At 35.0% G+C, this 14922-nt stretch overlaps 1 protein-coding gene across 2 annotated transcripts in view; it reads right to left on the bottom strand.

The window, feature by feature from the left end:
- Ankmy2 (ankyrin repeat and MYND domain containing 2) overlaps positions 1–14922 on the bottom strand; it is a 35624-nt gene that overhangs the window by 3869 nt on the left and 16833 nt on the right. For both annotated transcript variants that reach the window (XM_005328776.5, XM_040291727.2), the window contains exons 5-8: positions 11008–11168; positions 7092–7306; positions 6218–6353; positions 772–900 (exon numbers count right to left, since the gene is read on the bottom strand). In XM_005328776.5, the coding sequence (XP_005328833.1) occupies positions 772–900; positions 6218–6353; positions 7092–7306; positions 11008–11168 (641 nt within the window). The remainder of the gene's footprint in view (positions 1–771; positions 901–6217; positions 6354–7091; positions 7307–11007; positions 11169–14922) is intronic.

The following is a 14922-nucleotide window of genomic DNA, read 5'->3' as shown; positions in this document are numbered from 1 at the left end:
TATTACCTATGGGATTAAGTGAATGCACGGACACAAGTATGTGAGTTATATGGGGGTCTAAGAAGATGAACACAATCACATATGCCATTTACAAAGGTAATTCTGGCAGAAGTGGGCAGTGTATTCCCTAAGAATTAAAGTTTGGGGACAGTCAGAATAAGCTGTAGATTGTTTTGTTTTTGCATATTGAGGATTGAACGCAGGGATGCTCTACCACTGAAAATACATCCCCAGCTACCCCCCAACCCCCACCCCATTTTTCTTTCTGGACAGGGACTCCCTAAGTAGCTATGGCTGGCCTGAAATTTGGGATCCTCCTACTTCAGCCTCCTAAGTAACTGGGATAGAAGTGGTAGTTTTAAAAAGAATTGGTGAAAAGATGGTAATTAAAGTCAACATCAAAAGAGTTAAAAGTATGTATTTAAGAACTGTCCTAATCTAAGCTTCCATATCTGCTCCAACCTCAATCTCCTGCTCTCTACCTATTTCTTATTTTCTTATATTCACCCAGTAATATCCTTTCTTTCTGTGGAGTAGAAAAGAAACTAAGGCAGACTGGTAGTTTGGCAGAAGATAAAACACAGAACTACATTTATTCTATAATTCTCTTTCAAAACTAGTTTTTAAAATATTAGATGCAATACTTTCATGTATTACAACTTATTAAATACTAACACCAGCTGTTATGTTTACAGAATACTAAAACCCAATTGCTAGCTTGGATGCAATATTAATCAGACATCAATGAATTTAAAAGAACTCCATTCTCACCATTTTGCACACTGAACATCTCTTGCTTGCTCCCTTTTCTCCACAGGTGGTGCAAAATTCAACGTCCACAAAACCCACCTGACCAGTGATGGCTTGGGTAAGAACAGAGAATGCAGTGGGATCAGAACCCTAGAGGGGTATAAAGAGGAGGGGGAAAAAAGAAAAACTCTGCAATCACCACAAAAGAATACTAAGATGCCACCCCATGAATAATGTCATCTAGAAACATATACTCAAGAAAGAAATCATTTACATTGACTTTTTTGACAAAATGACAAATATTTTTTGAGAACACTTTTTTTTCTATACAAAGCATATAAGAAATAAGTCCCAGATCCCAAAAATTATAAAGAAAAAAATATGACCTATTATTGAATACAAGTGTTTTTCAATTAACATTATTCAGTAAGCCCATAGTGATTTCAGATAAAGGACAATGAACTCAAGAGTACAATTTTTGAAAACTGACATCAAGACAATATTCATACAATTGTGGGACAGTTATTATAGGGCACATCATGAATGTTTAATCATCTTAATTCTTAAGTTTGATGCAACTTAAGCATTTAAATTAAGTACTAAGAAAAATCAACAGTGTGAAATTATTATTGCAGGATTATTAAAATTAGAATGGCTTATTAAAGAGGATATATAAAAATTTTTATGAAGAAAATTATGAGGGGAAATATTTAGCTACCTGAGGTGATGCTGTTAAAACCTATCTAGAATAAGTAAAAATAATCAAGCAGCATCTATTTTTCTTACCTATTCTTAATAGCTCTGTGTTCTGGATTACTTATTCAGAACCAATATTTTGCCACTTTTCATAATTTTCATTTTCATTTGAGTCTTTACTTCTTCCTAAGAATGTTTTTACATTATTTTACCAATTGTACATAATGGATCTTTAGAAAATAAAACCTGGAAGCAAAGTTCTATACTGTTCTATATAGTTAAGATAATTAATGATTTTTAAAGAAGTATTTTTAAAGTAGAATTCTTTTTAAAACTCTCATGCTCCCCAATAATCTCTAGGGTATATAAAGAACTCAAAAAGCTAAACACCAAAAAAATAACCCAATCAATAAACAGGCCAAGGACCTGAAGAGACACTTCTCAGAAGAGGACATACAAACAATCAACAAATATATGAAAAAATGCTCATCATCATTAGCAATTTGAGAAACGCAAATCAAATCTACTCTAAAATTTCAGCTCACTCCAGTCAGAATGGCAGTTATTATTAAGACTAACAACAAAAAGTATTGGCAAGGATGTGGGGGAAAAGGTACACTCAGACTGCAAATTGGTGCAGCCAATATGGAAAGTATGGAGATTTCTTGGAAAATTGGGAATGTAACCAGCATTTGACCCAGCTATCCCTCTCCTTGTTCTATACCTTAAGGACTTAAAAACAGCATAATACAAGGACACAGCCACATCAATGTCTATGGCAGCACAATTCACAATAGCTAAACTGTGGAAACCAATCTAGATGCCCTTCAGTAGGTGAATGGATTAAAAAAAAAAAATGTGGCATATATACACAACGGAATATTACTCAGCAATAAAACAGAATAAAATCATGGCATTTTCAAGTAAATGGATGGAATTGGAGAAGATAATGCTAAGTGAAGTAAGCCAATCCCCAAAAACAAAATACCAAATATTTTCTCTGCTATAAGGAGGCTGATTCATATAGTAGGGTAGGGAGGGGGAACATGGGAGGAATAGATAAACTCTAGATAGGGCAGAGGTGTGGGAGGAGAAGGGAGGGGGCATGGGGTTAGAAATCATGGTGGAATGTGATGGACATCATTATCCAAAGTACATGTATGAAGACACGAATTGGTGTTAATATACTCTGCATAAAACCAGAGATACGAAAAATTGTGCTCTATGTGTGTACTATGAATTGTACTGCATTCTGCTGTCATATATATATATATATATATATATATATATATATGACAGCAGAATGTCATATATATTTTTAATATATTTTTATATATAATATAAAAATATATAATTTTTATATTATATATAAAAATTAATTTTAAAAAACTCTCATGCTCCTGAACACAAATAATAATGACAATAATATTAACTTTTCATGTTAAGATGTTAAGAATTCTCTTTTGCAATAAATATGATGCATTAATAAGAAAAAATTAGGTGAAATGAACCCTTGGATATCAGATACTTTTCTAAATAATTCCTCCAGAAATGAAGGTGACAATTGTGCTGAAATGCATCAGAGAACTTGTTAAAAATTCAGAACCATCCCCTTGGCCCATATCTAAATTAGAATTTCTTAGGGTGGAGTCAAGATACCTGCATTATTACCAACATCTGAGGTAATTTTAAAGCATATTAAAAGTTTGAGAATCACTAGTACTTAACATAGCACTGGAAATTCATAAACCTACATAATTCTTTTGCCTCCAAAGTACTATATCAAATTAGATAGCAATCCCATCCACAAATTAAAAGAGAACACGATATGTCCAATGGACATCAAAACAATTACATTTTCATATCCAAATAGTTCTTTACAGAACTACCCAAAAATATTCAAAATACCCCTCCAAATGGGACTTTTGTGGGAGTCATCAACACACTAATATCTGCATAGATAAAACTGAAGGTAAAACCAAAGGATATTTTCCTAGGAGTATGGCTGTTCATGTGAACTACTACTTCCAAAGAAAAATTAATGATGGAACAGATGAGTAACCACAGAGAATCTTTCTTGTCACTGATGTGTGACAAGAACTTTCCTGTTAAACAAAATCTTGTTATCTACTTGGTTAAATAAGAATTTGTTTAGGTGCCAGAGCTTCTTTTATGAAAAGATACTCAGCCCGGAAACAAACAGGAAGCTTTATTCAATGTATGCTATAAAATCAGAGAAAGAAGCTAGGCTCTTAAAAGTTAAAATACCCATTAGCAATGGATATAGCAAAACATGTGTAACAGCATAATCTGCTGCAATGCTGGAGTAATATTTCTTAAATTTGGCCATGTGCCACACTTCCTACTGAGCTTTGTGACAGGCAGAAGCCAGAGTCCCAGGAATTAAAACCAGGCAGAAGGGCTGGGATTATGGCTCAGCAGTAGAGTGCTCACCCATCATATGTGAGGCCCTGGGTTTAATCCTCAGCACCACATAAAAATAAAATAAAGATATTGTGTCCAACTGCAACTAAAAAATAAATATTTAAAAAAAAAAACAGGAATCAAAACCTGCACAAGTGGACCCAGGCATGAATAGTCAGAAAGCAACAGGTGATCCTCAGGGCAGCAGCCCTGGGAACCTTGTGTTACAGGAAAAGGTCAGCATTATCTCAGAGGCTTAAGAACTTGTGGTACAACCAAAACTATTAGGCAGTAAACAGTAGCTATCTGGGACACTCAACTACAAGCATTCAAAATAAAGTTTTCCAGAGAGTGGATTATATAACTCTTAAAGGACAAAAATTTTAAAAAGAAACATCTTTCTAAATTGTATTAAGTACTATCTTAACTTTATTATGAATCTTTTCTTGATGACTTAGATTGTTACGGTAAATATGAATCATCATACTCTGTAAACTTTAATCATATTATTCTATCATGTGGGGCTAAGATGAATTGCTTTACCCTACACTGACCTGCTTTGACTTTTTAAGTCCTCTGGGCTGCTGTTTAAGCTTTTCTGTTTTCTCCCATGAAGGTGGAAAGCCAGCCAGCACTTGTTAGTGTTGCAACCCCCCACAGCAGCCTATACTAGTTCCTTTTCTGATGTCAGTTTCTCCAGCTTTCTCACTAACACAAGCATAATTTTGTTTAAAGCAGCAGGAGTAAGACAAAACACTCATTTCCCCAGATTCCTGTGCAGCTGAGAATGGTCATATGACACGGAGGGTGTCTGGGAGAGCTTATATGTTTTAGTTATAGGCCCCTTTGGACTTCCTGCCTGCCTGGGATGGGAATGTGAGCCTGCAGGAAGTATCAAAAGCATCGTGAACGTGTAGACATCAGCCTGAGTATGAGGACCTACACACAGCTAAGGAAAACGGGGTGGAAAGTGTTTTTGAGCCATGCACCGGACGTGGTCTGCCTACCTGAGCATTTGAATATATGTGAATATATAAACCCTTATCTATTTAAGGCATTTAGTTGGAATTTGATATGTACAGCCAAAACATATTTATAATTATTTATAATTAATAAATCAACCTCACAATTTGCTCACTTTTATCTTCAAAGACTTAAACACCAAATAGCCAACTATATTAAAATGGAAGAGTAAAGAATTTCTGTGTGCTCCAAATTATAAACAACCTCAAGAATGGGATCCTAATTAGAATAAGTTATACTCCATGTATGTATAATATGTCAAAATATTCTCTACTATCACATATATGTAAAAAAGAACAAGTTAAAAAAAAGAATCTGTGTGAAACAGATGCGGAATTCTCATGAATAAATTAATGCATGGACTCTATGAAATCTTCTTATCCATTTCATGATTCATAGTAGGTGAATTCTTAATGTACAAAGGAGCCCCTGGAACTCACTTCTAGCCTCGATCTCGATTTTCTGCACTGAGAATAATATAACAGCCTAGAGAATGAAGCCAAATTGCCAGGAGAGAACATGTAAGGAATGGGACTGGTTTTAGGATCAGTTTCTTGACTGAGATATAACAGCTGACACTTAAGAAGGATTTGATTAAAATATATGAAGCATGAATGGGATGGATAAACTGAACAGAAATCTACTCAAAATAAGGAAGACAGAGAATGTCTTAAGACATACAACTTAAATATATGGCAAAAGGACAACCATTAATTTTAAAAAACAGACAAAAAAGTTAACAAAATCCACTTCCTATATGTGGGAAATATTCACAGGTTTTTTTCTGTTTGTTTTGTTTTTTTAAGTATGGAAAGTTCCTAATCAGAGTCACTAAGGTGGAAAATAAGAAGCTGGGATATACATTGAGATTAAGAACTACAATGAACCTTCTCATGGCTTATTCAGCTACACACCCACAGTCTAGATACCATCACCCCTTATCATCTACACATGATGCAAGACCTCATACCAGTAATTCTTAATAGCTACAAGTGTACATGTGTTCATCTGTATTAAACAGTAGATATGTACCCACCTGCACAGGTTTCACAAATGTATTTAAAACCTAAGTGTCAATTATAACCATTTACCTTCCTACATAATGAAACACTGATAATTAAACTGAGTGCTATAAAAATGTAAGAAGACCACAAGAGGAGAAATGAACAAACAGGAACATGTGTAGCAGGCAAACCTATCCCCACTTTTGTTCCTAAAAACTTTATGAAAATAAAAATACTAAAAAAAAAAAATTCATCTTTAACAATACAATGCATAGAAACTAGGTCTTACTGATTGTAAACTTGGTTAAGAGGAGCCTTACAATTTCAACAGGAGCAATGCTTCGCACCAGCTGCTGGAGCAGTGTAGCTTCACAGTATGGGAATTTTCTGATGCTTTCTCTAATGATTTTTTCCTGATACACTGGAAAGCCATCAGAAGCTCGGCCTTTTAACAAGCTGAAAGATATTTTTTAAGGACATATTGAAGTTCAATCACTAAGCATTTCCTTATAGCTGAACCCAATAGCTTTTAGTAGTTTCTTCTTTGTTTTGTAAGATTTTCATCATCTCTGTAAATCATGAAGATGACTCAATTCAACCTGCAATTCAGGCCTTTACAGGTTTCCAGGTTCTGAGATGCACAGGCAAAGGTGACCCACCAGAAAAAGCTAAACACTGTTATCAGATAAGCTGGTTACTTATTACCATGTCAGTTATTTGTAGGAAGAATAAAAACTCTCATTGAGTCACACTCTTCTGACTTGGTTCCCTTTTCTCAGTAAGGTTGCAAGAAAAGTTTATCTCTGGTGGTCAGAGAACAAGAACAACACTCAGCTCTCTCAGATACAACAGAAATACCCTAAATGCCATTTTGAGTCCGCAGTACAACCTCCAGCACCAACACCATTAAACCTCACACTTGTACTTAGGCATTTTTTAGCTGCCTGATCTTATACATACTATTCAACCTCAGATTCCTCATGTGTAAACCAAGGATAACAAAAAAATTACTGCAAAGCCTACAAAACTAATCTTAGTATAACATTGTCCCCTTATTTCTTGCAGACTAAATGTGATCCCAACAGTAGAAAATGCTGCTAAAATACTTAATTTTGACATTTATAACTAGTTTTTATATATTAAAATATTATCCTACTTGTCTGTATTTTATACTAGACATGGAAAAAACAGTACCTTTTGATCAGTGTGTCCAATTTATTCTCTCCATCTTTTAAGAAGTTAATGCATTTCTGAAATATACAACTGATATAATGCATTTTCATCGCTAATACTTCATTCATGTCTCTTTGTTTCATACATTTCTCACAGATCAAATCCATCACTTTATAGCACTTATTAAGGGCTGCTTCTTCTGCCAGCAGAGGATTCTCATTTACAAGCATCACGATCTAAAAGAAATTCCAGAGAACTTAGAAATTCCATGAGATAGTTTCAATTTACAAATTGGGTAGTTAGTTGACTAACTGGTAAGAGATTACCAAATAAAGTCTTTCTTAGGATCATATAGTCAGTGTACTAGTCCAAATTAGAATGCAAATTGCCACCAAAGTAATAAAACTAATACACAAGAACCCTAACACCATGGTATCTCTTAATATCAAAGTAAAATATGATCTGCCAATGGTTTTACTGCCTCTAGAGTAATCATGGCACACTGTACAATCTTTACGTATAAAATCAAATCACTGAGCAATTACTCTTCTTAGTTAACATTACTGAACTCTATAATTTCATGATTATAAGTATAATTCTCATTAGTTCTTTTTAATTATAAGAAAATGAGATTTTTACAATAAAAAGTCTAAAAATGAAATTGTTTTTCTTTCCAATTAACTATATTTCTCTGAGGAAATTTTCCTAAAGATGCTTCAAATTATCTATACTAATGAGAATAGGTCAAGGAAGAAACTATAAGTAATTTTAAAAGTGGAAAGTGAAGTCGGGCATGATGGCACATGCCTGTAACCCCAGCAGCTCGGGAGGCTGAGGCAGGAGAATTGCGAGTTCAAAGCCAGCTTCAGCAATGGGGCGAGGTGCTAAGCAACTCAGTGAAAGCCTGTCTCTAAACAAAAACAAAAACAAAAAAAAAAAAAATGGGGCTGGGGATGTGGCTCAGTGGTCGAGTGCCTCAGAGTTCAATCCCTGCTACCAAAAAAAAAAAAAAAGTGAAAAGTCAAAAATTATCAAATTTTACACATTATAAGTCCCACATTTCTACATTTACCTTTTTATTTTCTTTTAACTACCCCATTTCTTATGAATGGACAGATTAAGCTTGAATTTAGTGTAATGAGGAGTATGTTTCTTGCTGGCTTTGTTACAGGGTAGATTACTTGAATTTGGGTCTGTATGAGACCCTGCATGGGGACCTATGGTGAACATGTATATAACATATCCACAAGGGTATGCAGTCAGTACTTACTAATTTACATGTTCCAGCTAAATATTTATCCTAGGGATTGTAAATGTCAGGGAACAAGAGTTAGCAGATTTAGTAAGTTACATTTCTCTCTTCAGGAATGAAAAAGATCAGTTGTTAGTTTAAATAAAACCTATACCTAGCCTCCTAACACAGATTAAACGGACATGAGAAACTAAAACAGGATTTTCACTTATTCTTGATACTACTAGTTTTATATATAACCTAGAATTTTTCTTAAAATCCAACACTTAATAACAATAAATTATTAGACTTAAGTATATATAATCAGAATACTTAGTGGTCAATTTATTGATTATTCCCCCCACCAAATATATATCAAAATTAATTTGTGAAGAAGACTCATTAATTAGCTTATTTACATGTCTGCTTACTGCAATCATTTAAAATTATTTGCTCAATATTTTTATATATAGCATTTATAATCAAAGTACAAGCTCTTAACTTACAAGTGGGAATTCTTTTTTTAAAAAATCTCAAAAAGAACCCAGATTAATGAGGTTTTTTTGTCTCGAGACACTTATTTTATAGAGCAAATATTTACAAAGAAATACGATAGTCCATGTTTCTTTTTTATTTACCTTTCATTTTCTTTTGAGTCTCACATTTCTTATGTATACACAGATTAAGATTAAATTTAGTGTAATGAACCATTACCATGCATTTACTGAAACATTTACATAGCTGTACCCAAAGGAATATTTGTGCTAGTTTCCTTCCTTTTCATCTCTGCAGCATTTTTTAAAAAATATTTATTCTTAAGCTTTTTTAGGTGGACACAGTATCTTTATTTTACATTTATGTGGTGCTGAGGATCAAACCCAGACTTTGCTCAGCTCTGTTTTTCTGTGATTTATTTTTCTCTAGATAACCTTGATTTTCTGGGTATCAGCATAATTCCCCAAGTCCCTTTTGAAAATAAACACATCCTTATTACCATAGCAGCCACTTAACCTAGACACAAATTCAGCTATGTAACGTGCAAGGGAATGGAAAGGTAAGTTGCATACTGAAGACATTTCTGTGCTTATTTTAAAAGCTATCTGACTTTAGACAGTGGTTGCCTGTTACTTTTTTATAATACTCACTAGGAAGAACCAGGCTAGCTTGAAAAGAAATAAAATAATGAAAGTGGGCCACAATGAAAGCAACTGGCCAGTTTTATCTCCAAAGTATGGATAAAAGAAAGATTTTCAAGTGAATAGATTGTTTATACCTACAAAAAGCAAAGTCAGGTCTGAAGGACGTTACTCTGGTTATATAACAGTCTCCTTTCATAAGACTATGTGATACAAAAGTATTATGTGGAATATTTCAGATTATATACTTTTGCAATTTATTACCTATATAAATATGCCCTTAATCTAATTTACTCAAAATATATGCCTTTAAAGATATCTGAAAGTAGAATAATTCTTAGGATTTTTTTTAAACCTGAGAGACCAGGTTCCATGTAAACATCAAAAATTATTCCAGAACTTTCTTGCAGTCTAATGGCATAGAAATGTAGATATAAAAGTCAGTAAATCCAGAGTTGGGGATATAACACAGTAGTAGACTGCTTATCTAGCACATGAGAGACTATGGCTTCCATCCCTGGTACTGATAAAAAAACAAAAGAGTTGGTAAGTCAGAAAAATACAGGAAACTTCTTCAAATCCACCTAAACTAGAATTCCCCGTAATACTCATGCCAAAGAGGAACAAAGGTATTATAAAACCACACACATTCTCTACAGTAAGAAATATGGTATCCATATGAAAAACCTGTCTTCCCAGCCCAGCCTGCAACACACCAGAGTGTCAAAGACAAAGAGGTGTTGCTATTCCCAGGAGTTCTCTCTTCTAAATGTGTGCTGGGAGGGAAGGAGCCACTAACACAAAAGAGGCATTTATTTTTTTTTTTTAAAAGGGTAAATTCTAAGTACCATTTTCTTCATAATTTTTTATGCAGCTTTTGTTGCTGTTTCTAAAATGACAAATCCAAAAAAAAATAGCAGTGAAAATAGTGAGGAATGATTCTTAAAGCATCCTAGTTATGTGATTTGAACTTAAGTGTTGGTCTGAAAGTTGAACAATCTGCTTGATTTGACTGACTGCTAAAAAAACTATATTACTTAAAATCATCAAAGAATCATTGGCATTAAAAATATGTTCATACTTCCTAGAAAGATAATAGTAGATGCCAACAGAACACTACTCGGAGCCTTTCTAACAGTCCTACAAATCAGGCTCTGGGCACTCAAAGTGTTGGCTGCAAAAGGCTCAGAGTGGCCTCCTTCTTCTCCTCATTCAATGGGAGCCATCTCGCTTGTCTCTACCTGGGAGATTGTCTCTTCTCTCCAGAAATGAATACAAAAGCCTGACTCACTGGCCACTCTGGAGCCACACCTGCTGCAGAACACAATGGTGTGAAGCCGGCTTCATGTGGGCCCCACTCTTTGCTTGGCCTCTCCTCCAGCTCCAACCTGTTGCTCCTACTGTCTCTTAGGTTTCAACCAAATGCACTTGTTCAAGAAATCTAATGAACAAAGGGGCCCACTCCAAACTCCACATCTACAAAACTCAAATCCAGACCATTATGATCCCATATAATAAGAGCAGTTCAAACTCTGAAGCAATATTGAAATGAAAAGCAAATACAACCTACCTTGACAGGATGAAGATTTGTTGTGGTGATAATTTTGTGCAATGGGCCTGCCAACTTTGGAGGCAGTTTTGGCTCTTTATCCAGTCCCTGGGGTTTAGTGTAATAATCCAGTCTCTCTCGTGGAAAGAAATTGTTGATTATAGTCACACAATCATGTTGACCTTTTAACAGAAAAATAGAAAAATTACATTTTTATCATTAAAAACAAGACATCATCTGGATTTTTTTTTTTAAAACTATGTTGCTGCTTCCTTATTAAGTAACCATGCATCAGAAGAGGAGAGTATAGGAGGAAAAGGAGAGGTACATTATTTTAGAGAACATTTATAAGCATTCTAAAGTAAAGAAACAATCTTTTAAATGCACAGAGCCACAACATATCTGAAGATTATGTGGATTACAAAAAAGCAGTGTTCAAGTTATAAATGGCCCGGAAGTCTTTTGTAAAAATGGGTTGTAATCTAAATGTCTCTTCTTCTACCACTACACAAATGATAATCATGCTTCCCTAGTTATAATCAGTTTTATTTATACTTAATTCAAATATATGCTATATAAAGTATATTGTTATACTAGTAATAATTAATATTATTAAACTACCCCCTCCCCCAATTTGAGAAAAGCATGGCCTCTTTGTGAAATGAATCACAGAAAAAAAAATTTATTATTTTTTAAAATTTTTGCTCCCAAAAGTTTGGTTTCTCATAAATCTCTAAGCCACTCCTCTGAGCCATCTCTAGCTTTAGAAATGGTTCTACAGAAGCAAAACCTTTCTAGGGAGGTTGATGGACTCATAGTGTGCTCCTGCCACCTCCCCATCCCGGGATCCCTCTCCACTACCTCTCTGGAGCTGGGAAGCAGCCACTCTGGGGAATCAGGCAAAACCTACAGGGCACACTCCAGGGTGAAGGCTCTTCGGAGATCTCTGAAGGAGAAACCTCTTCTGCATCTCTGCCTGGCGAGGGCAGAGGGACCAATGGTGGCAAGTCCTGGGTAGAGTGCCCCGTCACTGCGGCTCCCGGAGGGTGATCTGCCCTGGGTGGCCAGTGAGGCCCCTGCCCGAGTGTGCATGGTCCTGGGAGCATCTGCTTGATCCTTTCGACAACAGGTGACCTGCAGGGGGATTGTACGGTGGGCCAACTGGACCCTGGCACTTGAGGCTGGCAGAGGGTTCTGCTTGTCTCTGAGCATTCTTGGGAGAACGTGGGAGTGGAGCAACCTCTCGGTGCCCTCGGCTGGTAGGGTGAACTTGGGCCCAAAGGCATAGAGATTGTGGCACCTCCTTCTCTGCTGCCCAACCCTCACAGCTTCACCGGACTGCCTAACAGACACAGAGCAGAGTACCCAGGGAGACCCAGCAACTCCAAGATTACACAGTACTAGGACAGATGGCTTCTTGGAATGGCAGTGGACTAGTAACATTAACCATGACAACTAGGGCCACAATCAGAGCTGGAAAATAATGGCCCTTCAGCAGATTCTATTACAGTATATAGAGACTTTCAAGAACCACAGAAAGATACCAATTTTAAAGATTATTACACAAACTGAAAGAGGTAATCCTGTTGACTATTGAGAACTAAATCATTAATGCAGATCAAGGGGACAAAGCATCTCAAGACAGAGAACAACTCAAAGATAAAAATTATATGGAAGAGAGAAGTGAACTAAGAGATCCAAGAGAGCTAATAGTAAAAAATCCCAGAGAGGAAAAAAAGAAATGGAGAAAGTATTAAGCAAATGACAAAAGAATATGTCACCAATTTAGAAAGAGAAATTAGTAGTGATCACAACATCATTTTTTGGTATTCCATGCTACCATTAAATACCAAATCACCAGTTAGTTAACTAGTTTCTGTCTTTCTTTTTTCCTTTCCTTTGTGTGGGGAAGGGGCATTTTCTTTTCTCTTTCTCTCTCATTCTCCTTTCCCTTCCTCCCTTCTTTCCTTTTTCTTTCTCTCCCTTTCCTTATGTCAGAAAGCTCCACTGCCTACATCTTGAGAAGTCAAACAACAGCAGTCTATATTAAAAATCTGTAATGAGCCAAGGTGATGTCTAGGGAATGATCAAGTCTACCTCCAGAATCTTCAAGAAGAGAGGAAAAATGATGTTCAATGAATTTTATCTCCTAAGGGAGGTGTGTTGTGGACAAGACAGCATCAAAAGCAGTACAGGTATCCATGTGAATTTACAACTTGTACTTGAAGAAACTAGAGAAGATGAGACAGACTGCACAAGCTTCCATGAAATACAATCTACACTCAGATTGAATAAAACATATATGTTCCTATTTTTAAAAAAGTTGTTCCAAAGTATCTCATTGAAATTATCAAACCAGATACTTTTATATCTGGTATTAATATAAAGGGGTCAGAGGAAAATATGGAATTAATTTAAAACTGTACCTCCCCCAACTAGTACAGTCAGAAAAAGCTGCTAGCTGTTGGAAGTAGCTGTACATAAAAATATCTACTACATAACAATCACACTGTTATACGACCAGGGTTTTTGTTTGGTACTGGGGATTGAATCAGGGGCACTCGACCACTGATTCACATCCTCAGCCCCATTTTGTGTTTTATTTAGAGACAGGATCTCACTGAGTTGCTTAGCGCCTTGCTTTTGCTGAGGCTAGCTTTGAACTCACTATCCTCCTACTTCAGCCTCCTGAGCCTCTGGAATAATAGGCGTGCACCACCACACCCGGCTAAGATTAGGGGTTTAATATTATACCTTTATGAAAAGTAAAAAATAATATTACTTACTTTTTGTCAAAGTCAATCTTTTTAATTTTAGGTAATGCTTAATGTGACATTTTGTTTTAACTAATCTAATGATTTACATTACAGTGATATATGTTTAAAGTTTATCTTTATAAATGTAATTTTTATTTGATAATGTGTTTTAAGTTTTATAATTAGAATTATAAAATATTTAGTTTTGTTGGGTTTTAATTTACAAATTCTGAATACACAAATAAAAAGAATTATCAATATAGAGAATAAATGTTACAAGGGGGGGAAAGTCAGCACATCATTTTGCTCTAGTATTACAATGACTAGACTTGAGTCTTGTAGCCTACAAAAACTCACTGACATATTCTGGTAAAATTGTTTAGTTTCAAGGATGAACTAAACATCAAACATTCTTTCAGAAAGAGATGAAAAGTGTACAAAAGAAAATAAACTGAATTCTTATTTGCAAAACTAGAAGTGATAAAATCAATAACAATATCATACTAAAAACATTCTCACTAAAACCAGGAAAAGGACATGCCAATTATCACTATTAGTACTTCTCTTTAGTTTGAAATTTGACAATAATTCAAATAGAAAATAAAATAGAATTGAATAGCTAAAAAATCCAAGAGACTAATAGAAATGACAAGAAAAAATAAAAGGAATCAATAGCTTTTCTCTTTTTACACATAACAGGCTAGGAGACGTGGAAGAGTGTTGAGGTGTAGTAAGAATTCTCCTTGCAATGGGGCAATAACTCCAAATTACTAAAGATATGAACTTTTTAAGAACGACTGTTATTAAGGAATCTACTAAATATTGTTGAGAGACCAAACAAGTCCTGCCCAAAAACCATATAAAGTCATACTATGTGAATTGGATAGTAAGTTCTTACATCATACAGATGTTTATTCTCTGCATATACATAATGAAAATTACATAAAAGGGAATTTAACTTAAAACAAGATGGTATTTCAGTGCAGTGGGAAAAGTTTGGGTGGTTAATAAATAGTATTATCATAGCTATATACCTAGGAGAAAAGAAATTGTTAAAATAAATAAATAAACTCTAGAAGTACCAAAGCAAAACTCCTTAGGAAAAACAAAAATCCAAACAACATTTAGGAGACAACTTGTGTAATCCCCCGATCAAAGAAAATCTCTAACAAGAGAAGAA

This window comes from Ictidomys tridecemlineatus, chromosome 2 (assembly GCF_052094955.1).
Source record: "Ictidomys tridecemlineatus isolate mIctTri1 chromosome 2, mIctTri1.hap1, whole genome shotgun sequence".
In the NCBI taxonomy this organism is placed as follows: Eukaryota; Metazoa; Chordata; class Mammalia; order Rodentia; family Sciuridae; genus Ictidomys; species Ictidomys tridecemlineatus.
This window is presented reverse-complemented; position numbering and strand designations above follow the sequence as displayed.